We start from the raw sequence: 24,295 nt of genomic DNA, 5'->3' as shown, positions 1-24,295 counted from the left end.
GATATTTCTTAACTATCAAAAATGGTGCGATCTCAAGCTCATTACATTTTTTAAGTGGGACAAATACCCAGTCAAAATCAAACAAGTTCTAATGCCGAGTGTCATCAGACCTGTGTATTTGCAGTTTGATTGTTAATGAAAGAGAGAGAGAGAGAGAGAGAGAGAGACAGTAGAGTGCTGTCATGGATACTGGCTCCAAGCAACAGTGTTCTGTCAAAGTTGACTGTCCCGTCAGCAGCAACTGTCCACAGACGTGGACATTTGTGTGTTCTCCGAGGCTAGGATCAAGCTGAGCTGGGACAAGATCTTGTTGGAGGAAATGTACAGCACAAAATGCCCCTTTCACATAATAGAAAACATTTCTTCATGGAGTGTTCCTGATTATCTTCACACAAGGGCAACACCCATTTTGATCTCAGAGTTGGTACGATGTTCTACGTGATTATTTGCACCCACATGCACTTTGAGCTCCACAACCCCCTTTGGGTTAGCAGCCAGGTTTTCATACAGCTGCACGTTTGCATCTTGTGTGTTCACGTGTCCTTCAGCGAATAATGGTAGTCATCCATGTGGCAGGTAAGACATGTTCTATGTAAGTAGAACACTTTCAGCTAACTTGTTCTGAAATATTACAAGCTCATCGTAATGTGTCACATCAACTGCCTGTAATTCCGGCCAAACCTGCATGATCTAAAACCACATTTTAGGCATTTAAACAAATTGTTTGGAACCAGGTAACCATGGTGGTAAGTTATCACTGTCTGCATCCCAACTCAGCTTGCCTGTTCAGGGATCAGAGTCAACATCTTTGAAAAGGAAGGGGACACGGTCAGTTATTACCTTTTCACCAGGTTTCAGACTGATCACAGGAATCTGTCACATACAAGACACTGGAATCTCATCTCTGTATGTATTCCATTTTTCATCTATCAACTGAGATTGACTTCTCTACTTGTATACCATGACAAATAGAAATAATCGCAACTGGTCAATCATTAGATGGGTCCGTAATGAAGAAAACATGTCCACAATGCGTCTATACTTCCCATCCATCTAAATTTTGATATTCCTTCCATTCCATTCTATCATATAAACAATCAATCAACAATCTTCGCATGTCCACGCTGAACTGATTTTCATCGCTGTCCCGCCACTTTGTGAAATAGAATACAGATTATGCCGTTTCTGACAAACTTTGCAGTAATCCACTTACTGCAAACTACTTACTGCAAACTACTTTCTGGTATGACTCACTGCCGTGTACATTCTCCCTAAAACCACACAATACTGTCTCTTCACCATCCATCAAGTGAAACCCAATAAAACTCACATGACCTAGCATCACAACACCCGGTAAGTTGAAACATTTTCGAACAAGAGAGATAATAATCTGGAATCTTTTGAACTAGAACATAACTTAAACAAATAAGATCTTCCTTTGAGGCGTCTGCTGGATCATCTGACATCTTTGATCTTCCTACACTTTCAACTTCACTTTGTCTTGCATAATAGTCATAATTCCCTTGCATCTACATATTGACACCATTCTTTCCCTAACAAAAAACAAAACAAAACAAAACAAAAAAAAGAATGCCATTCTCAGACCATCTACTGTATTACAAATATTCCTGCACTCAGCTACTACTAGGTGCAACCCTAGACTGTGTTGGGATCTGTTGGCATGGGTGGTTTTGTGGCGGCAGCCGGCTGGTTCTGCTGCTGCCGTTGTTGGAACCACGACGTCTCCTTGTAGATGAACCACAGGTTGCCTCCCCATACTACGGTGTTCAGGAATCCGAAAATCTGTCAAAGTGAACAGAGATGAACATGAAGAGTAAGGGAACAGTTTATGTGGAAACACTACGTCTGTTTCGTCCACAACCACAGATAAAATCTGCATGATTTTGATTCATTTTCACAGCTATTACAACTAGAACTATCACTCATTGTGATTAATATACCCCCACCCACAACTGAGGAAATTAGCTCAACCAGGATTTTTTTTAACTTTTTAATGAAAAAAAAAATTACCAAGGCAATGCACTGTCCAACAGTAAATAAATGTATTGCTCACTGTTAGTCAAATGTCCCACATCTCAAGTCAAGTGCTCAAAAACTGATTGAGCAAGATAAATAAACTGACGATTTCTATGGTTTTTATTAAAAATTGTATAACCACGGCGCAACACAATGTTGGATATTAAGAGAAAAATGAAGTTTTGCACAACTATACATGTATCATAGCCATCACATGTGCCAAATTTCAAGCCAAATGCTAACAGGATGAGGGGCTTAGTTGAATTCAAAATATTAGTGTATCATTTTCATTCAAAATATACTGTTACCATGGCAACACATTTTCAACACTGACAAAAGAGTTTTTGTACATCTAGGTAATGTAGAGGTCACATGTGCCAAATATGAAGCCAAAACGCTCTAAACATAGAGAGTTAGGATCTAATCGAAATGTTTGTATGATTTTCATTCAAAATGCACTGTTACCATGGCAACACACTGTTCGAAAATGATGAAATACAAAGTTTGCATATCTCTGTACTACAATGGTTGCATGTGCCAAATTTCAAGCCAAATGATCAAAGACTGAGGGAGTTACCTGAATCCACAATATTTTTATATTGATTTTCATTCAAACTATGCTGTTACCATGGCAACACAATGATCAACAATGACGAAAGGTTAAGTTTGCACATCTACATACCATAGTGGTCAGGTGTGCCAAATTTCAAGCTAAATGCTCAAAGACTGAGGGAGTTGGCGGAATCCACATGCTTTTTGGTGAAAAATTGTTGTTACCATGGCAACGCATTGTTCAACAATAATGACAGATTAAGTTTGAACATCTATATGCTATAGTGGTCACCTGTGCCAAATTTCAAGCCAAATGCTCAAAGACTGAGGGAGTTAACTGAATCCAAACTATTTTTGCATGATTTTCATTCAAAACATACTGTTACCATGGCAACACATTGATCAACAATGACCAAAGACTATGTATGCTCATCTACGTACTATAGTGGTCACATGTGCCAAATTTCAAGCTTAATGCTCAAAGACTGAGGTAGTTACCTGAATTCACAATATTTTTGTATGCATTTTAGTGAATAGCTGCTGTTACCATGGCAACCCATTGTTCACCACTGACGAAAGATTAAGTTTGCACATCTATATGCTATAGTGGTTGCATGTGCCAAATTTCAAGCCAAATGCTCAAACAGTGAGGGATTTAACTGAATCCACGATATTTTTCTATGATTTTCATTCAAAATATGCCGTTACCATGGCAACGCATTGATCACCACTGACGAAAGATTACCTTTGCACATCTACGTACCACAGTGGTAATGTGTACCAAATTTCTAGCTAAACGCTTGAAGACTAAAGAGAGTTAGCTGAATCCACAATATTTTTGTATCTTTTTTGTTAAAAAAAGCTGTTACCATGGCAACGCATTGTTCATCACTGACGAAAGATTAAGTTTGCACATCTATATACTATAGTGGTCATGTGTGCCAAATTTCAAGTCAAATGCTCTAAGACTGAGGGAGTTAACTTCATCCACAATATTTTCGTATGACTTTCATTCAAACTATGCTGTTACCATGGCAACACATGGATAAAAAATGACGAAGTAGTAAGTATCCACATCTACATACAATAGTGGTCACATGTGCCAAATTTTAAGCCAAATGCTTGAAAACTGAAGGAGTTAGGCTAATCCACACATTTTTGTATGATTGGTAAAAAAAAATTCTGTTGCCATGGCAACAGATTCATCACCACACACATCAAATGTGTTTTGCACAAATATACATTACATTGATCGCATATCCCAAATTCAAACTGAATTGCTTCAAAACTAAGAGATTAGAGCAATCCACAACATTTTGTAAGATTTATATGAAAATCTTCCGTTGCCATGGCAACGCATTATGAAATAATCACGAAAAAGGTCTCTTGCACATCTGCCTGTGATAGCGGTCACACATGCCAAATTTGAAGTTGATTGCTCCAAAAATGAGAAAGTTGTTCGATCCACAAGTTTTTATGAAAATATGCCGTTGCCATGGCAACGCATTATGCGATACTAATAAAAAAGGTGTCTTGCACATCTACCTTTGATAGCAGTCACACATGCCAAATTTGGGGTCAATTGCTCAAAAAATGAGAGAGGAGTTCGATCCACAACATTTTGCTAGATTTTTTAAAAATTTGCCGTTGCCATGGCAACTCATTATGCAATACTAACGAAAAAGGTGTCTTGCACATCTACCTTTGATAGCAGTCACACATGCTAAATTTGAGGATAATTGCTCAAAAAATGAGAGAGTAGTTCGATCCACAAGTTCTTTACGAAAATATACCGTTTCCATGGCAACGCATTATGTGATACTAACGAAAAAGGTGTCTTGCACATCTACCTTTGGTAGTGGTCACACATGCCAAATTTGGGGTCAATTGCTCAAAAAATGAGAGAGGAGTTCGACCCACAAGATTTTGCAACGGACCGACCGCCCGACCGCCCGACCGCCCGACCGCCCGCCCGACCGCCCGCCCGCCCGACCGACCGACCGACCGACCGACCGACCGACCGACCGACCGACCGACCGACCGACCGACCGGCCACCCGACCTCAGGATGATTCCTATATACCCCCCCTACACACTATGTGTGGGTGGGGGTATAATGACAAAACCTAGCAGTGGAAGGCTGAAACCATGGAGATCTGGTGCTATGATTTACATTTGACTATCAAAGCGGTACCACACTTTTTTTCTTTTTTTTTTATTTGTTTGATGTAAACCTTACAAATTTCTATTTTGTTCCATGTAAGGACACAAATGTCATTGTAATTCTCGCTATCGCCAATGACGTAAAAAGTACCCGGATGTTGATTTGAGCGTCATTTACGGTGCATTATGGGATAGCCCGGTAGCAAAGTCACTTCCGTTCGTACGCGCGTGATACGTGACTAATGCTATTTACACACACAAGCGACTGTATTCTACGTGTACTTCCGGTTTTCTCGACTTGAATTACAGCTTTAATATGATTTGAAATTTCTCCATTCTTAAGAAATTGCTGTTAATACGACTATTGGTTGTTGCTGCGAAGCTGCCATGTGTTGTTCGCACGACAATAAATGAAAAAAATCTGCAGAAATAGGACCCTTACTGGCATGCGGGACGTGACGTGGCCGCGTGGGTGAAGTTTGCGGGTGACTCCACAGCGCAGTACGTGCACGCGCGACTTTAGTATGTATTATAGTAGCACTAGGTAGTAGGCCTAGTGCCTACGTACATTGTACGTACTTACAGTACTTGGAAGAAATTGCTTCGGAGACAGGATAAGTTCGAGATCACTGTTCGTTCCCGATTTTGTTCGCGACATTTCGACAGAGAACAAATAACAAAAAAAAAAAGAGATGGGCATTCCATGACGATTATACTGTATATCCAGGTGGGTGAATATTTTCCAGCATATTTTCAGCGTATGCAGAGATGACTGATCTGTGATGTACGCCGTACCGGTATGTGTTAGCTTATGCGCTGCGTGCAGTGAGTGGTGCATGCTAGCAAGGCCGGCCGCCGGCGGCGGCGGGGACTACAGTGTACGAGTATGACAGGCCTGGCCACTCGCTGGCTCGGGCGGTACAGCGGCCTATGTACTAGTATACGTGGTCGGCGCTGCGCTATAGGTAAGGTACACGTACGCGCACGCTAGCATTGTGCAAATTATGACCCGCGCCGGAAGTGCCCTTGCTACCAAGTGCACTAAATCTTGACGAAAAAGCCACATCCGGGTACATTTTACGTCATTGGCGATAGCGAGAATTGGCAGGTCACTGTATCCACAATGCTTCCTCATATCCACGTGTAAAGATGGATATTTGGTAGGAAGCTATACGGCATTGTGTATGGATGTAGCCCTGTGCTACCTGTTAGCCTGGCTGGAATTCTCCCCAGATAGTAAAGTAAGGGCTGATTTCGCTGACCACAGGTATGACATACTGCGAAACGATTTCCGCAGCATGACATGGAGAAAATGATCCAAATCATATACAGTATGGATGCAGCATATTTCGCTGTATTTTTACTTTGCAAATTTTACGAGTCTACTTAAAATCGTGACATGAACAACTTGCAAAACTACTGCCTCCTGTAACACAAATCATGTGCTACCTGTATGTATCATCTTCAAAGTAGGAAATCACAAATTTTACTCCTAAAAGGGGATAATAATTCATTCAAATCCCATCACTGCTGTTTTCGATCACAAAATCAACTGCTTACCACAATATCTTACAAGTCGCAACTTGTAAAATGCTGTACTTGTGAGAGATCCTTGTGAGAGATGGCATTTACAGCAGATGACCAGTGCGAGAGGGGGTATACAGAGAGAACTATCTGAAATAGCATTTCAAAGCCTGTTGTAAAAGAACATGCTGCACATGCCCAACAGTCAAAGCCATCACTTTGCAAAGTTTCATACAGTGTAGTATGGAACAGCCAGGATACTTTGCAAGAAATGCATACCTCTGACTTGAATTTGGGGTCCTTTTTGAATTAATCACTTCTCACTCCTGTGCCTGCCCCCAGCTTGCTAACTAGCTAGCTCTGCACAAGTGCCAAAACCCAAAATTCCATTTTGTGTCTGCCCACCCTAATATTGCACATCACACTGCTTCCCCAGTCTCCCTGACCAATGTACTCTCCCATAAGGAACAGTGCAAACTTATACGCAGTCATGTGATTATCTTTAACCAATCCATGACCTGCATTTGACTAACCCATATCAGATAAGACACATAAAAATACAACTGATATCATTATCACTATCACTACTATTTTTGGTAGTGTTTCAGCTCACTAAAAAATAACAAAGTACTTTGCAGTGAGAAGAGAAACAATTCATTGAAGGCCTAGTCTCTCTGATAGTTGTAGCTCTACTTGGTCTCTCAATACACTCAAGAGGTTTGAATCAAAACAAAGTGTAATGAATAGGAAAGAAATGTGACTGATATCAGATACAAATTGACCATTTTAGAAGTGAGGCAATTTTCTTGCATTGGATTTTAATGGATACTTCAATTGTCAAGTCTGACTATAACATGGTAACTACAACATGATGAGCAGTCACAAAGTAGTCGCTGCCTATATCAGTGGAATCATATGACTTTCGATCCTATCTATCCATAGCTATATCAACAAGTTTGATATGTTACCACAGAAACATTGAGGGAGGCATAGTTGGCCCTCCTTCCAGCTTGACAGGTGAACGCGGGATTGTCGCATGTGGACTTGTAGACCAGCTCATTCTGGGCCAAGTTGTCAAAGTTGGTCCAGTGCTTGACGTCGTTCAGACCCGCCGCCCAGGCGCAGGATGAGATGAAGAAGAGGAGCACAAACACTCCGGTCACGATCAGATCCTATGAGTGGAAATTGAAGAAAAATTTGCTTTACTGCAAGCTTCCAGTTGTTAACCATTGCATCCCTTACGACCCCTTTCTTGCTGACAGACAGATGTGCCCTGATATCGTAATACTACCGACGAAGTAGGACAGCATACTCGACACGCTGTTAATTTTGCGTACAGATATTTTTGCAGATGAGGAGGTCATAGACATTTTCATGAGTTGTTTTCGTGAATTGACGCCGACACTACAGTAAACGCACTTTCCCCCAAGCGCATTGAGACATTTTCACATGTTGTTTAATTTGCGATCCAACTCTGATTTGCTAAATTCGCGAACATTAATCCCTCGCGCTAATAACAGCTTACACATTAAGCCTCATCTCTGTTGTACCATAAATGGTCTCAGTTTTGGACTGTAGAATTGTTTATAGAACCTAAACATGTATGCCAGCCATTTGTGTTATTCTGAAAGTTTAGCTGTCTTTTCTGTGTTTTTGTCTCCTTAACATGAATGAATGAATGAACGAATGAATGAATGAATGAATGAATGAATGAATGAATGAATGAATGAATGAATGAATGAATGAATGAATGAATGTAGTGTCAATAAAGCAACTTTCAAAGTCAAGGCGAAATTCACTGAAATGCAGAGTTGACAAAGCACTGCCACCAGGATTGTTTGAACTCTGCACAGAAACCAGGGAGGTGTTTCATAAAGCTGTTCTTAAAGTTACGAACGACTTTTAAGAATGACTGGACACGTTCTGATGTGCTATACCTATTAGAATTTCAATAATTCAGCACAAGAGCTGATCACCAGTCGTTCTTCAGTTGTTTGTAACTTTAAGAACAGCTTTATGAAACAGCCCCCTGGAGAGCTGCTGCCAATTCTTCCATACTCCATAATTTGCAGCAATTGTTACCGTGATGACCCTGAGATGACCTCTCAGCCCAGACCTTCTTTACATTTTGCACAAGGATCTATTACCATGCAACCATTTTCCCATTGTCACAAAATGGTCCTGATGATGAATGATTAAGTGTCATCAGTGAAATTTTAGACCTTTCTTTCTGACACTTTATTGTATTTTCATCAAAGTTTCCCTCCATTGCATCACTCCTTTGCCTTTTCTTTACTACTTTTATACAATCAAATTCCAAAGAATAAGAAAACGTTTCCCAAGACAATGCTATAATTACTGCAAGCCCTTGATTTGACTATGACCTTTCATCCTGCCGTAATGGGAGATCTTTAACCTGTTGAGGATGAGTCCCGACGAGTATACTCGGGCAGGGTCTATGGGAAATGCGTGTTGTAGCAAAATCAAACCGTCCTCAACGGGTTAAAAGCTTGATATTGAAACGTGACAACCCCCCCCCCCCTCCACTTTGAAAACAGAAAATCAAATCACATAAATCTGGTGCTTAATCATCTTTCACCACTGTACCAAATCACTGAAATTCTGACAGGAAATCATTTGAATCCTAACAGATGGACAAATGGCTCAGAAGCCTGAAAATAGTCCAAAAGCTCCAGAAGCTCTCGAATACTAGGCAAAAACAGAAAGAAGAGAAAAGAAGTTGTCAAGTAAAATCAGCGTTATGTAATACACACATCCCAATACAGAACTCAAATAAGAAGAGAGGTGCAAGATGCACTCACAACAATGAAATGGATCTCCTTGTCGGGGTATCGGGCCTCGTAGATGATGTACCACAAGAGGGCGCCAATGGTGTAGAGCATAGCCAGGACGCCGATGGCCACGAAGAACTGGGCAGAAGAGGATGGGTCTGAGGATGCGTAACGCTTGAGCGTGTCATTGCAGATGGACGGCAATGGTCCACTCTCCAGTCTGAGGGGAAACAATGATTGGACGGTAGGTTAATACAAATTTAACACTTTACAAAAACATCACAAATCCACATGGTGATATCTGTCTCCTGTCTGCTCCTAGTATGCTAATCTGTACAGTGACTACATGTATTTTCATCCTGTCTACTCCTGGTACATGCTAATCTGTAAAGTAATTACTTTCATTCTTGGTTCTCAAATTCTTGTTGTATGATCTCTCACTGCAAATATTTTCAATCCTACTGTATCACTGCATATCAAAATCAGAAGTGCTGATCAATGCCTAATCTCCCTGCACTGTGACTTAATTGATATGAAAACTTGTGCATTTGATGAGATGTGTCAAAGTATTAGAGGAAGGAGATGACAAGTTCATCATATTTGTCCTACAGAAGCACTGGTCTCAACCACATGTATATTAGTAAATCACAGGAAAAAAGAAGAAGAAATTGTCCAATTTGGGTTTCTAATGGGCTACAAAGCTCCCTAAACCCTGCTACACTTGCAGTCGATCTATGTGGTGAAGGAGGTGTGGCACTTTAAAGTAAATTCAAAGTAAATTCATCACATCTCAAAACCCCCACTAATTTCTGTTCACAAGCATTATCAATATCACGTTTTTGGTTGAAAATCATGGGACTGCAACTCCTTTTCCTTGAACGTAATAGTTGCTGGAGGTGGTTTCAATGCAACAATATTTTGAGGCTTGCAAAGAATATAAGCTTCAAAAGTTGCTTCTGACAGAAAAAAAAGCAGATCACCTCACTTGTTTACAAATATGTAATTGTTATTAAATTACTGTTTTGTATCAAAACCTGAAATGATGAAATCCATAACTTTCTTTATTTACATCCAAGTTTGATGAAATGTCCATTTTTTGGTCTGTTCAATGTCACTCTACTAAACAACTTTAGTCAACTTACACATGCATATATGGAAAAGAATAGCATTTAATGCATGAATAAAGACTAGCATAATGTGTGCAAGTTCTGTAAAATATTGATATGTTTCTGCTGAAAATGGACAAAATGACTGACTGACTGAATGAATATAGAAAGTGCAAACGAGTGACTAGTAAATTTTGCTGGTTGTAGTTCCTAGACAACTTCCCCTTGCCCATTCATATCAACTTGGCCTACATCCAGCAGATCCTGTCTAGAGATCCTCACCAGGGTAGCATCACGATACCACTCTGTCAGAATGTGTCATACAAACAGCAGGGAGTGGGCAAATATTATGACAAGTTCACCAATTGTATTACTGGACACCCAATCAACCTCAAGTATGTACTCCTGACAATTCCTTGACTGCCCAATTTGTTGCCATGGAAACATACTGGTCTGTCACATGATGAGCATGGCCAGCATGAATGATTGACGAGCTCTCGCTTCTAAGAGTACGTAGTTTTGATCCCTGCCTTTCCTTCTATTTCTCTGGCTGTCTGTTGAGCTTCTTGCTTCAAAGATTAATTGTTTCAATTTAAGTCTCCCCTGCTCACAATTGTTCTGCCTGTTTCAATCACATTTATGCTGCCAAGTGAAACACAGATTGGCAGAGTAGCACCTACTCATGAATGACTGTCATAAATTTGTTGCAAAATGTGAGTGTTCTCAAACCTGTCATCTTCAAAATACAGAATCACACTTTAACAATTCTACCTATACATAATGTCATGCTCATTGAACTGAGTGCCTCTCTCAGCAATTTACTTGCTCTGCAAGTCCAAGTTTTGCCAGGCAAGGAAAAAGAATACAATACAGATCTTTTTTCTTTCCTGTTAAATTGTAGCCACACAGGCATATCATGGGACATGAAAAATCAGTAATCCAAGCTTGCTAATCTTTCTTTGACAGTAAATGATAGGATTATCCAGAACTAATGGCCACACTAGTGATGGGATGGAATATTGATTCATGTAATCAGCTGCTTCTTGATCTTTTTTCTCTCTCTTTTTTTTTGTAACGGCTCATCAATTTTGCTTTTTTTGTTGTAATCTTACATTTCTACACTGCAGTTAATTCAGATATCAGTAACCTTATCTGATCCTATCAGAACTTATCAAAACTTATCTGAACCTCTCTGAACTTACCTGAACTTTAATCTGAACCTATTTGAACATATCTGAATCGATCTCAACCTGTTTGAACATAACTGTTCAAACTTAAATTATCTGACCCTGTTTGAACCTGTCTGGACTTATCTGAACCTAAAAAAAAAAACCCTCTTTGAACCTGTTTCAACTTTAAATCCGAACCACACCTGTCTGAATGCATCTGAACATATCTGAACCTACATGTATATGTTCCTATCTATAACTTATACAGTGAAAGTTTCAGCAGTGTTTAACTACTTGTGTTACTTTGGGCTACTCAGGTGTACTGCCCAGGAAATATCATTCTGAAAGTGTGGGGTTCAGTGCACAATGCATGAATGTTTCTATTGAGAACTACCGCCTATATTGAGGGTGAAAATCATCGAGAGAGACAGAAAAAGGGAAAAAGAGAAAGAGAAAGAATAACATAGAGCAAGAGGATATTCTCTTTCTAGATTTCCTGAGATCATCACTGTGGTCAGTTGCCTAATGTATTTGAGTACCACAATCTTGGTACTTGGATATGATTTCCTGTATGTTTGGCACTTGGCAGAGATCATGGCACCCATCCAACCATTGCCTACTGATCGACTGGTTCATATCAAACCATTCATTCTTTCATTCATTTTAGAAGCCTTGATGCATTGAGGTCGTTTCACATTGAAACTAGAAATGTCGCTATGGCGACTGGTATACATATGCCAAGTTTCACTAGGATACCACAAACATTTTTTTATAAAAGTTACGTTGTCCACAAAATTGATTACGGACGGACGGATGGACGGACGGACAGACAACCTGAAACCATGATGCCTCTGGCAACACTTTAATAGTGGCAGAGGCATAAAAAACAACAAAAAAATAGACTGACTGCAACTGAAAAAGCATAATGGGTAATTCCAAAATGCATGATCCTTGATAAATGACTGCAGGCAAAGATATTCCAAATGTCTCTTAAATTCATACAATAACTTAACTTTTCTGCCTACGAATGAACCTCTCAGTTTACTACTGCCAAGGAATGATGAAAATTCAATGCTTCATCGTGAGAACTGACTACTGGATACCTATTGAATCAGAACTTGATCAATACCTATCAAACTTAATGCAAACCAAATTTGTCTTAAAAGGGATAGGCTTCAACTGGTGAGATGCTGACACTCTACAACCAATGGGACATTCGTTGATGCATATTCTAGGCTTTAAAAGTGGACTCAGTGTATACTATCGTCAGTTAAGATTGAGAAAAATCAGACAAGTACTTCAAAATCATGAATTTTTAAAGTATCATTTAGATCCATGAACCGTCATTGCTGGATAAGAAGACTATTCAACAGTTTGTGATGTTATCTAGTGGAATAATGTAAAACAACATGATGGGAATTCCACAAAATATTTCACCTTTTTCAATAAGAACACATTCTTTCAACTTGTTACTGATAATAATATCTTATGGGTTATATTATTTCCCCATGCTCTCTGAAAGAAGTCAAGTCAAGTAAAAAGAAAAAAAAAGCTAAAATACATTGAATTTTCTGAATATTCATTTTTCAAAAATATATTGTTCCTTGACTATGACATCACAAACTATGTAGCCTTCTTATCTAGCAATGATGGCACATACACGTAGATTAATAAAAATTTACTAATTTTGTAATTTCATAATTTTTTTCATAGATTGTCCAATTTTCTGCAAAGTTCAGGGCTGTGTTTTGCTAGTACATGGATTTCCACATTAACTATGGGGAAAACCCACATTAAAAAAAAAATGAAGGTGAACTACCCTAAAAAAAAAAGAAAGAAAGAAGAAAAAATAGGCAGTTTCCAAGATACTGTTGAGTCACACTATATGCAACTTCTACCAACCTGAATGGGTACTCAACCTTCTGCTTGTACACATGGCCTGGGGCACAGCTCACGGTGAAGGTGTAATAGGTGGCATATCCGGCTGTGGTCGCAAACATGCAGACCGCAAGCACCTGCAGAGATTTGATAGGGGACGGTCAGACACAAATTGACATTATTCACCAGAAATCCAGGCAAATGGATGCAAGAAGGACGGAAGTGACGTAGAGTAAGTGAAAAATGGAGATGTGGACATGGAGATTTTCTTTCAATTTCAATTCAATTTATTTTCGTATTTCTCGATGGAAAACACATGGTATATAACAAAATATAACACAGAATGTCCAGCTTGGATATATACATGAAGAAATAGGAATACAAATGTAATACATAACGGTCGATGTGTCATTTTCAATCAAAGTAAAGGATGCGAAGAGAAATTCGATGGAACCTACTAAAAAGCAAAGCTTGTTGAGTGTAGGTCCCAACAAAAGCCAAGTGAGGGGAACAGGATGAGGAGCACGGGTACAATTAAGACCAAAAGTAAGGATAAACAAAAGAGAATGACTATTACTCGGGGCACAGAAGATTCTTCTCACATGTATTTATGTGTGTGATAAAATGAGAACAAGTAACCACATGCTGCACACTATAGCAGTTGCTCTAATAGCAATTTTGACATGGGAGTGATAATGACGTGAATACTTAAGTACTATATAATTTTAGGGTTTAAACATTCCGGCTTCCATAGACACGGGGAAAGATTTGAAAAATGGAGAACATGAATCAATTGCAATTTGAGATGGGTAGAAACATAAGGAATATTGTGATAGGAATGACAAAAAATAGAAATGCATCTAGATATGACACCACAGAGATTATAAGGGGGGAGGGTAGAAAAACAGAGAAAGATAGTAAGAAAAGATAGTAAGAAAAGAAAAGACATAACTAATAGGTAGAAAAGTTTGAAAAGATTGAACTATAATACATACACACAACTATAATGCTATCTTGTTGATACTGTGTATCTATAGTGCATTTTAAAATCAGTTGAAATTCATGTGTTTTACAGACAGAATGAAAAAATTGATGAAGTGATCATCTTCTTAAAATCTTTAACAATACTACCAACTTGGAAAACTACATCAGACTCACTGTCAAAAGTATTTACATATTAAGTAGGTTATACTTAAAATGTTCTCAGTGCAAACTCCACCTATGGACGCATCCCTGAAGTCTTGCTTACATTATAATTACCTCCACCAAGGGAGGAGGTTATTTTTCGTTACCACTGGTTTGTTCGTTTGTTTGTTTGTTCGTTCGTTAGTTAGTTAGTTAGTTAGTCCGCGTGCAAAATAACTCAAAAAGTAGTTAACGGATTTGAATGAAACTTGCAGGAAAGATTTAGAATGACACAAGTAACAAACGATTAACTTTTGGTAGTGACCCGAGAATATGGGGGGGGGGGGAATTTATGAAGGATTTTTGATATTTTGGCAGGTAGGGTCAATGAACTTGGGAGTTCAAGCTGCGCATTTTTGAGGTTTTCATACACGATCTAAAGTGTGTGCTCTATTATCTACTAGGGTGAGGTACCTCAATTAAATTACCTATGGAACACTCAGAATGCTTTTCAGCAAAACTTTTCAAATGTGCAGTCAAATTCGAAGACTGGAATCTCATTTTGTGTTTTAAATGACTTCATGGAAAAATCAGTTGTAATGTGTGTAACTGCCAGAGCTCAGCAGACAACACTAGGGTGATCTATGAAGGGTTGCACTGTGTCACAGCAGCATGCCATTTGTTACCTCCACCAAGGGAGGGGGTTATGTTTTCTTCAACGTTTGCTTGTTGGTTTGTTTGTCTGTGTACAAAATAACTCAAAAAGTGGCAAACGGATTTTGACAAAACTTACAGGAAAGGCTGAAAATAACACAAGGAACAGATGATTAAATTTTGGTAGTGATCGGGTAATTTTTGTGGATTTTATGAAGGATTTTTCAATATTTTGGCAGCAAGGGTCAATGAACTTGGGAGTTCAAGCTGCGCATTTTTGAGGTTTTCATACACGCACTTAAGTGTGTGCTCTAGTTTCTGCTAGGGTGAGGTGCGCCGCGCAGCTGGAGGTTTATGATGTAACAAAAAGCTTCTATATTGGAAATCGGGCGACTTTCAGCATGCATACGTATGGGTGGAAATCACTGATCTCTATGGAAGAACAAGATCAGTGGTGGAAATGAGCTGCTTGGCGCAGGTCTGCGCTCTCTGAGTGCTTCTCTAGTTATGTTTCATTTTCTGAACTGTTAAACAATGACACGCGGAATAAAATAATAATAATGATAAAAAAAAACTGTCAAAGATGTGTATGGCAAACTGAAGTAACGTGTCCACTGTGACTGAAGAATTCTACCCTTTGATTATAGATGTAGCTTTGCGCCAGTGGTCAAACAGTAAAAAATATTAAGATTGTACCAGCAAATCATGTTGGAACACTATAGCTTTGAAAGCCCTTAGGTAGGCCCTAGACCTCAGCATCAAGGGACTGCATGCTTTGCACATATGATTATAACATGTACACCATTACAATTTTTTTTTTCTTTTTTTTTCTGTGAACGTGCAAAGATTTCAAGTTGCGAATCATCCTGCTGATGTGAAACTTGGAACATGTAACACTGCTATTCCTCACACATGAAACACACAATAAAGCATATTCAGAGAGGGGGGGGGGGGGGACCCTGGTGAACATTATGTACACTCTCTCAGTTTCACCTTGCTTCATACCCATCCTTCACTACATTTTAAATCAGTAACATGGAAAGTTATCACAGAACCTGTGAAATATGCTTTCTACTCACAGTACATAACCCTTCCAGGACCCAGTATCTTGAATGCCTTTCATAATCTTTACAGAACGGTTACCATGGAATGACAGAGGTATTACATTATGTAAATTGGACAAAGTTAAATCACTAAAGCACTCTCATGACTCAAATACTCTCAAGAGTGATTTCTTTTTTTTCTCTCTCTCCTTTATGTTCTATTACACAATTGTACGTAGGCCTATAGCAAGCACACCCGATACACCTGCTCCATCCATCCCCTCCCCCCCCCCCCCCTTCTCCCCGGGGTTTGGTGCTCATGTGACATGCAGGTCAACTTGTTGCTCAATCACAAGACTATATTTCTTTGTGTACAAAATTCACATTATCATACTGTATACATTTGTCCCTTTGTGAGTCTTTCTCATTGCTTCTTTGTCTCCTATGCCTTGAAAAGCAGTAGGGAGAGAGGTTTCGGTAAGGTGTATAATTTGTGCAATCTACTGGTTCAGAAGAGAATGGAAATCCTCTGGGGCACGAAATATGCTGCCTCTGTGTGATGAAGCATAATGAGATTTTATATCTCCCAATTATCAGAGGGTACCAGGCATTGATGGGACACCAGAGTGACAGAGAGAAGGGGCATACATTATGAATGACGCATGCATCTAATAGCAAACTCTCAAAATGTCGATGTGCAACTTAAAGGGAGAGCATAGTTGCAAATGAAGGATGCTTCAGAAACATTACATTTAATATAGATCAATAGATGCAGGCTCAAGTCACATCCTAAGAGTTGTACCCTCTTGTGCATACTGACCAGTATACATGTATACCCACAAACTACTTTCCCCAATACCTATTAAAATTATGAAAAAAAAACTATATTTGTGACACTGTAAGAAGAAGAACACCTCAACACTGGTAAAATTGAAAAAAAAAACCAAACACACAAATTATAATATAAATCAAAAAAACAAACAAGCAAAAAAAAAAAAAAATACTGCTTCTTCCTCCATACCTTGCACAACTTGTTTACGTTTTTCATTAATTTACATGGAATCATTAAAACCAGGGCTGTACACTAATCCATTTTTTTTCTACTGCCTGTTAGACCAGTAGGTACCCAGTTTTTCAATTTTTTTTACCGGTCTATTCCTGAAAAGGTTACTGGTCTACACTGATTTTTACTGGCCAGGGACCATCAGACCAGTGCCAGTGTGCAGCATTGATTAAACTTTGACAAGATTGTATACAGGTTTCCTTTAGATGTACATTGTACACTAGATCTTTTCCCTCAGGGATTGAATTCCTGGCTGATAGATCTATCAATTATTTTGATAAGTCCTTCTTTGTCCAGTGTCTTTTAGTAAATTTTCTGCTGATGATTAAAAAACCCTGACATTGTGATTGGGAGTGTGTATATATATTACAAAAGTTAGCCTGGCTTGAAACATAAACATTATGTTCAAGAATCTTGGCAATGATTTGGAAATCAGTCACAGAACAGCCTCTTTGCAAGCAGCCAAATTTGGAAAAGAATATTGATGTGTTTTAGAATACAACCTTGTTTTGGCCGAACTACCAGTGTACACCTAGGATTTGTACTGGATCAGTGTAATATATAATGAGCGACAGTGAGTTGCCATCAAGGCTTGGTGCATACACATAATATGTGTGCACATAAGCTACAGCACGCACTGCACTGATTTTACAATAATTCTACAGATCCTACAATACCTTGACATTAGTCGTAGATTTACCTATTAAGAGTGATCACAAGGCAATTCCCAGACTTTATAATACAAATCTCAGGGTTGTTTTCTATAAATATCTAAAGATACAGAAACAGCAAAATTTGAAGAAATCACTATGAACAATTTTAAATGTTATCAATCCAACTACTTCACAAGACTATTCAACCATTCCTTTTGAACAAAGATGGAGGGAATTTATAATCCAAACAATAACAATTCACCTGTACACTAGTACTCTGAAATCACCATCATATAGAAATTTGCTCCAGAGTGATTGTAAAAGGATGGCAGTAATACTAACACAGAAGTTTGGTCCAGAAGTATATATCTGCCGTGTATGGAAATTTCATGCTATTTATTACCTGTAAGATCTCATTATAGATCCATATCTTCTGATCTTTGGATTAGATCATTAATCTTAAAAATTGAGTGCTTTGTCATATCAACAGGAAGGCAGTGCATTCAAAATGATCAATTTAACAAATTTTGTAGGTAAAAATTGAAGGGCAACATTGTGTTCTGAAACATAAAAGTGTAAGATATCATTGAGAACAACTTGTAATGGCACTCTGAAATCGTTTCAAATCTCATGAGCTCTGGAAAGCAATCTGGTAATCCTCACTATCATCTTACAGGAAACAAAACACATTATTTCTGGTAGCCATGGCAGTATCTGTCTGATGCACATTACATGAGGGTCTTTGGAGAGAGCATTGCTGGCTCTGATGCCAGACAAATTAAAATGCATTATAAGGAAGGGCTGGATAACTGGGGATTTTTTTTTTTTTTAACATTTTATTCTTTTTTTTTTTGCCAGGAAAACATAATTTCATGCCTCAGAATGTCCCCACTAAAGTAATTGTAGTCTGGTCAACATACTTTTTTTTTTTCTTTTTTAACGTGATAACAAATCACAAGTACTCATACAGTTGTAAGCATAATATGACATTTCCTGCATTTAGATGTATTTATAGATTTTTCCAAGAAGATGCTATTTGATCAATATGCAATGCTAATGCCAAAGTTTGGGTATATGTTCATTATCACTATGTGGCACTGAAATTTTCAGGAATTCTCTGATCTACTGAAGCAGAGTGATAATTTGGTAAGAACCAAAACTGAGTTGGATGGAAATAAGAACATACTATGTAGAACAGAGTTGAGATGTTAAAAAAAAAACCCAACAACAACAACAAAGGACTACAAAATTGTACATACAAACAGGATTTTCACAATTGTGCCTATCAATAGATTCTCTAGCAGTCTTAGCAAATACATGCATGGGTATGATGGACATACAACGTATGTTACCTTGTATGTCTCTGGTACTATTAATGCCTTTTTCCACCACTTGATAACATGCTCTTTTGATTTAAAAAGGGATAAACCAGTATCATTTCAAAAACATTTTCAGCAAGATCCCACATAACTACTTTTTCAATAGACCCACACCACTGTCATCCACCAGAACTGCTGATACAGTTGTACGTTGTACATGTACATGCATATTTCTGTAACTTACACACACCCCTATTTTTAGATATTACATCATTCAGTAACACAGTGGCTCAAGCTATATCTGGAGGGGTGAAAAAAATTATATATTTTTTCTCCCATGTAGGTGGGGCTCCCATTTAAATGGTGACTGGCATTATATACAGTATGTACATGGTATTACCCCACAGGGAACCCAGCACGTTACTACACGAGACAATGCACAATTATTGTAGAATTGATATCCACACGACAGCAACACACATGCAGGGCATCAAAGACAAGATGGTAGCAATGAAAAATAAAATCAAGAGCATGTACATGAGTAGAGCGGAACAGTTCCTGATTATCTGATGAACACTGTAATTTGGCCAAGAGTGGCCTGAACTCACTTGTTACAGATCTCAAAACAGCACAGCAGTTCTTTTGCCATAGTATACAGCAGTTACAGTAAATTAGTGTACTTTAGCTTGCACCAAATTGGTGTCTTTGATTCCTAACATGAACTCCTGCAGTTAGAGCTGGTGAATTATTTAGATTAGAATGAAAATGCTAGTGCTATAAATAAAAGACAGCTCTACCCTGTAATGCATGGTCAAAATGGTGCCATTTCCCCCCTTTTCAGCAAAATTAGATCCAGACCCTACTGTATGTTTAGGTTTATTGTTAGCATTGCCAGGGCATTTACATTACACAGGTACAGAATCGCGAGCCCTACAAGAAAATGCTCATTCACAATATTACAAAGTTAAATTTAGTGCTCGAACAACTTACTAGTACTTTAGTCAATAAACGTAAGTGTACCGATATAGTGATTGTATAGAGCATTTGGCTTGCCGTAGACGTTCGTGCGGTCATTTTTCAAATGAAGGCGGCGATAAATTGGGGAGCGCTGCAAAGAAGTGGAGGAAACAACCAGAAAACAGGAGGAAACAGTGGAAGAGGGGAGTCAAAATGTTGACTGATTAATCCTGTATATATTTTTTTCCAGATTGGTTTGAAAACCAAGCTGGAAAAAATGATATTAACCATCTTTATGCGGCAGGGGGGAATGGGTTGAAGTTGCCTTGAACTAGAATGGTTCAAACCGTCGCAATAGCGTATTTGTGTCAATGGTGTCTGTCTAAAGAAGCAAAAAACTGACCCAGCAAATGTCATTATTATGAATGAGAAGTTTTTCGCGGAATCAGACATACTTGTCGGTCAACATTTTCAAAACCTCATCATTGTGTATTGGAATATTTTTATTGAGAATGGCAATATGAAAAACTCATCTAAATCTCAACTTCGTAAGTGTCCGGGTACACAACCCCCCATCACACCAACGAGGTTTGAGAGATGGAGTTCCAACTGTCTGTAATTATTCAAACAGCCCTCATTTTTCTATTGATGCACAGAAGAATTCCACAGGCGCACTTGTGCCTTTGATGATCGGGGTTCCATGCCGCCGTCTGTTTGAGCAATCTGAAGATTCATTATTAACTCTTAACATAATATCGGCTATATTCTGCTTGTTTACTTCTCAAATAGAATGAATGGTCACTTAATGATAAAGCATATGAAACAAAAGTAACTCCTGTGCAGGATTATGTGCAAAAGTGTAAACCTGAGCTGTATGTCGTGAACATATTTGAAACTCTACCCTCACTACAAAGCCGATTTTAGATCTCATCTTTCCGATCACTTCCGACAAATGAAACTGATATGGTATAATTTTCAAGAATAATTCTTTATTCATTTATATGTTAGATTTGTGTAAAGTCATGTAAACTCGAGTAATTTTGATTTTTGTTTCGTCAATTTTTGAACAATTTTTATTCGCACATCCTGCGTATCATGGCTGTTTGCGTATAGAACGAAAAGGTACGCGCGGGATTAAGTGTCATTTACTAATAGCTATAAAGACAATAAAAACGAAGAAACGAAAATGAAACTCAAACAAACCAAGCTAAAAATTACACATCCGCTCAGTAACGACGCATGGCTGTGAAATTCAAGTGTATTACCTATGGCCTGTGAAATTCACGCGTATTACCTATGCTGTGAAATTCACGTGTATTACCATACCTATGGATGGGAGGGGGTGCCGATCGCAAGGTACCCTTTTTAGCTGCACGAAGAAAACGGAACGCACGCACTAAAATTGCGCTATTCTAAAACGCAGATTCATAATCAACGAGATGGTCACGACATTCAAAACTGCAGTATTTATGGCATATTTGAGGTAAGAATTAGGCGGATTTGTGTTATATTTTTAGAATAAACAAGCTACAGATCCTTAAGGTGAAGATGGGTGGTACCCCCAACCCTACCGCTCGTTTTGTAAGAAGGGACGGCGAAAAGTAATTACCATCATAAAGACATATCTTCCTTTGAGAGTGACTAGTCATGGTGCAATGACACATGAATCAATTGTCTTCCTATCTGTGGGCAGGGAGGTGGGAAGTACACCTCCCTGCTGTGGGGCAGCTCCAGTTTAGCACATACCGTAGTAATGGGTAAACTCGGCCTAGCGGGTAAAGTCGGCCCCCAGCCAGCGCGCGCATTACAAGTACACGAAGTTGTACTGCGCGCGCTGGGGGCCGACTTTACCCGCTAGGCCAAGTTTACCCAGAACTACGGTACTTCAAATATTTCTGAGAGGCGGCATGAAACATGGGATCAAAGGGAATGAGACTGTTGTTTCTCCATTTCCTAAACCTCCTTGATCATACTACTTCTATACTCATGAGCCTAATGTTTGTATTTGTAGGGTAGGTTTTAGTGCCTTTCACTACTTGTGTACAGCTAGCCTATTAAAAAGCAAAGCAGCTTGAAGTTGAACATGCTCTAAATTTACAACTGATTCTAACATGTTAGAACCTCTCTAACAGTTAGCTACATACAACAGTCAACACTCAGGCCCAAACCAGTAACGATAACTTTAAAGAGGGTTCTAAATGGTTAACTGTTAACCTGTTACATTGTGTGTAGGCCTAGGCCTACTGTATTGCAAATGCTATGGATGCTGCCAAGACCAGATTGACAGTGAAGCCTGTGCCACGTGACATTCTATTGTTTGATATAAACTCGCCAAAAGATGACATCATGTCGGCTGTATAAATCTAGTTCTACTGCCATTGATTGTGCAACGGCCTGTCTCCTGACAGTGACACTCACGAATTCAATGGCCCTCAGAAAACCGCGGGGCTCCTTCAGCACACGCAGGCGGTAATCTCGGGCGGCAACACCGGGCGGCGGAGCCTGCGCAAGAATGGAACGAGATAGTTTTGAGTGAGACGTACATCCACGATTATTTCAAATAGGCTTTATGAAGGACTTATAATTTTGTCAGTTAATTACTGCTTACCCCTGGTGTTGGCTCTGGCGGTTGTGGGTAAGAACTGGCCTTGTCAAGAGCTGGATCCATGATTTTATCTGTGATAATTTCGCGAAAAGGCGTAGGCAACGGCTCCTCCTGTCAGAATTGTAAGGGTGGCGGTCACGAGATGGCGTGCTCTATTATCAATGCAAATGCACCTACCGTGCGTGGCATGTGATGTGACGGTTGATAGGTTTCTGAGCTGACTGGATGACACGGTCAAAGGCATGATTGTTAATATGTAGGAAGCCTACATCGTCATAGTTTGGTCAAAACTCGATGAGGAAGAGATGAAATAACAAATAAATCTTTTGATGAACAAATGTAAGGGTAGATAATATAATCATTGAAACGGAAATGTACAAATGATAGCAAGTAAATCTCTTTGACATCTCATAGAGTGGTTTCTGAATATCTCACAAAAGTAGAACACGTTAGCTAGTGTCAGCTAGGTCTATACAGAGACTTTCTGATCTTGAGATGACTAGGCCTATGTTTGATCTCAACTTTGATGCGACACTAGTGACCCAATTTGATTTTGTGCAGGAAACCATAGGCCTACTGAAGTATCTCTCCATGATCGAATCGACTTGAACTTTCAAACAAAGAAAACAAATGGGGCATATATAGAGTAAACATTCAATAGATATTTCCTGAAGACAGGACATACTATACTAGCAATAAGAAAGTTACGATTTTTTTTTTCAATCATCAGCCCTTTTTACCCTCTGTTATGTCGATCACAATAACATTTGCAACATTGAGCTTTAATATCAAAATAAAACTGCAAAAAGGGAAGTAGGTCCGTTAGTTTTCATCTCAAGTTTCTAAAAAGTTCTTAATCGTAGCCTTGAATATCACGATATTTGGAGCAATGACAGTTCATTAGTTCATGTTTGGCAATTCGTTTTCCGGACGTACTCAAAGAGTATAGATAGAAGCGCATTGCTCGCTGCGGGCTCATGAAATCATAATCTGTCCTCATTATTTTCAAAATGTCAACTTTTTCGCTTTGCTGATTCTATTGCCTTTACGTTTCTTGTATTCCGTTTTGCTTTCAATATCATGATTATGATATTGCTATCATCATACGGGGCAATGATAACATGAAATAACTGGTTGTATTCAGTCATAGATGACTGGCTAAATGCAACAAGGTCTTGAAACAAATTAAGTAGCCCAAATCTTCCTGTATTCTCACTACTGGTGAATAACAATATAATCAGGTAAACTACTAGAGTACTACTACTGACTGAGGTACTCTGTTAGTAATCAAATAGTGTTATTTGTACAGACTAGTAGGCTGTTAGTCAATACGTAAATCATCTGAATGAAAAAAAAAATCAATATCTCATAGAAACGCTTAATGTGCCAATGAGTCAAATGTGCACAAATTTCACACACATGGATATTATGTGGGTTTTAACAGATATTAACAGTATCTTGTACTACTGTTAGGATTTGTATACACAATTTTCTCAAGCGCTCGCTGGCTCGTAAATAGAAGCGTGATTCAGATGTTGAAAACCATACCAGTATACCTGCTGTATAATGATGACGCGCGTCACTCGGAACCATCTTCTACAATTACGTAGATATGAGGAAACAAACAAACAAACAAACAAACAAACAAACAAACAA

At 38.8% G+C, this 24,295-nt stretch overlaps 1 protein-coding gene across 1 annotated transcript; it reads right to left on the bottom strand.

The window, feature by feature from the left end:
* Positions 1–299: 299 nt before the first annotated feature.
* Positions 300–22,743, bottom strand: LOC139708400 (synaptophysin-like). The gene is made up of 6 exons (XM_071620353.1): positions 22,643–22,743; positions 22,453–22,536; positions 13,245–13,357; positions 9,098–9,287; positions 7,244–7,447; positions 300–1,803 (listed from the first exon to the last, which is right to left on the bottom strand). The coding sequence occupies exons 1-6, from the start codon at positions 22,700–22,702 to the stop codon at positions 1,657–1,659; spliced, it is 798 nt and encodes a 265-aa protein (XP_071476454.1). The 5' UTR covers positions 22,703–22,743; the 3' UTR covers positions 300–1,656.
* Between the last annotated feature and the right edge of the window lie 1,552 nt (positions 22,744–24,295).

Source organism: Diadema antillarum, unplaced genomic scaffold (assembly GCF_040938485.1).
Source record: "Diadema antillarum isolate AM-2024a unplaced genomic scaffold, OU_Dant_1.0 seq00001333_RagTag, whole genome shotgun sequence".
Taxonomy (NCBI): Eukaryota; Metazoa; Echinodermata; class Echinoidea; order Diadematoida; family Diadematidae; genus Diadema; species Diadema antillarum.
The sequence above is the reverse complement of the archived record's forward strand: the minus strand, read 5'-3'. Positions and strand labels throughout refer to the sequence as shown.

Excerpts from the sequence above, each read along its gene's own strand:
- LOC139708400 (XM_071620353.1), bottom strand. The coding sequence starts at position 22,702 with ATGGATCCAGCTCTTGACAAGGCCAGTTCTTACCCACAACCGCCAGAG. Across the intron at positions 22,537-22,642 it reads CGCCAGAGCCAACACCAGGG|GCTCCGCCGCCCGGTGTTGC; the intron begins GTAAGCAGTAAT and ends ATTCTTGCGCAG. Across the intron at positions 13,358-22,452 it reads TTCTGAGGGCCATTGAATTC|GTGCTTGCGGTCTGCATGTT; the intron begins GTGAGTGTCACT and ends AAATCTCTGCAG.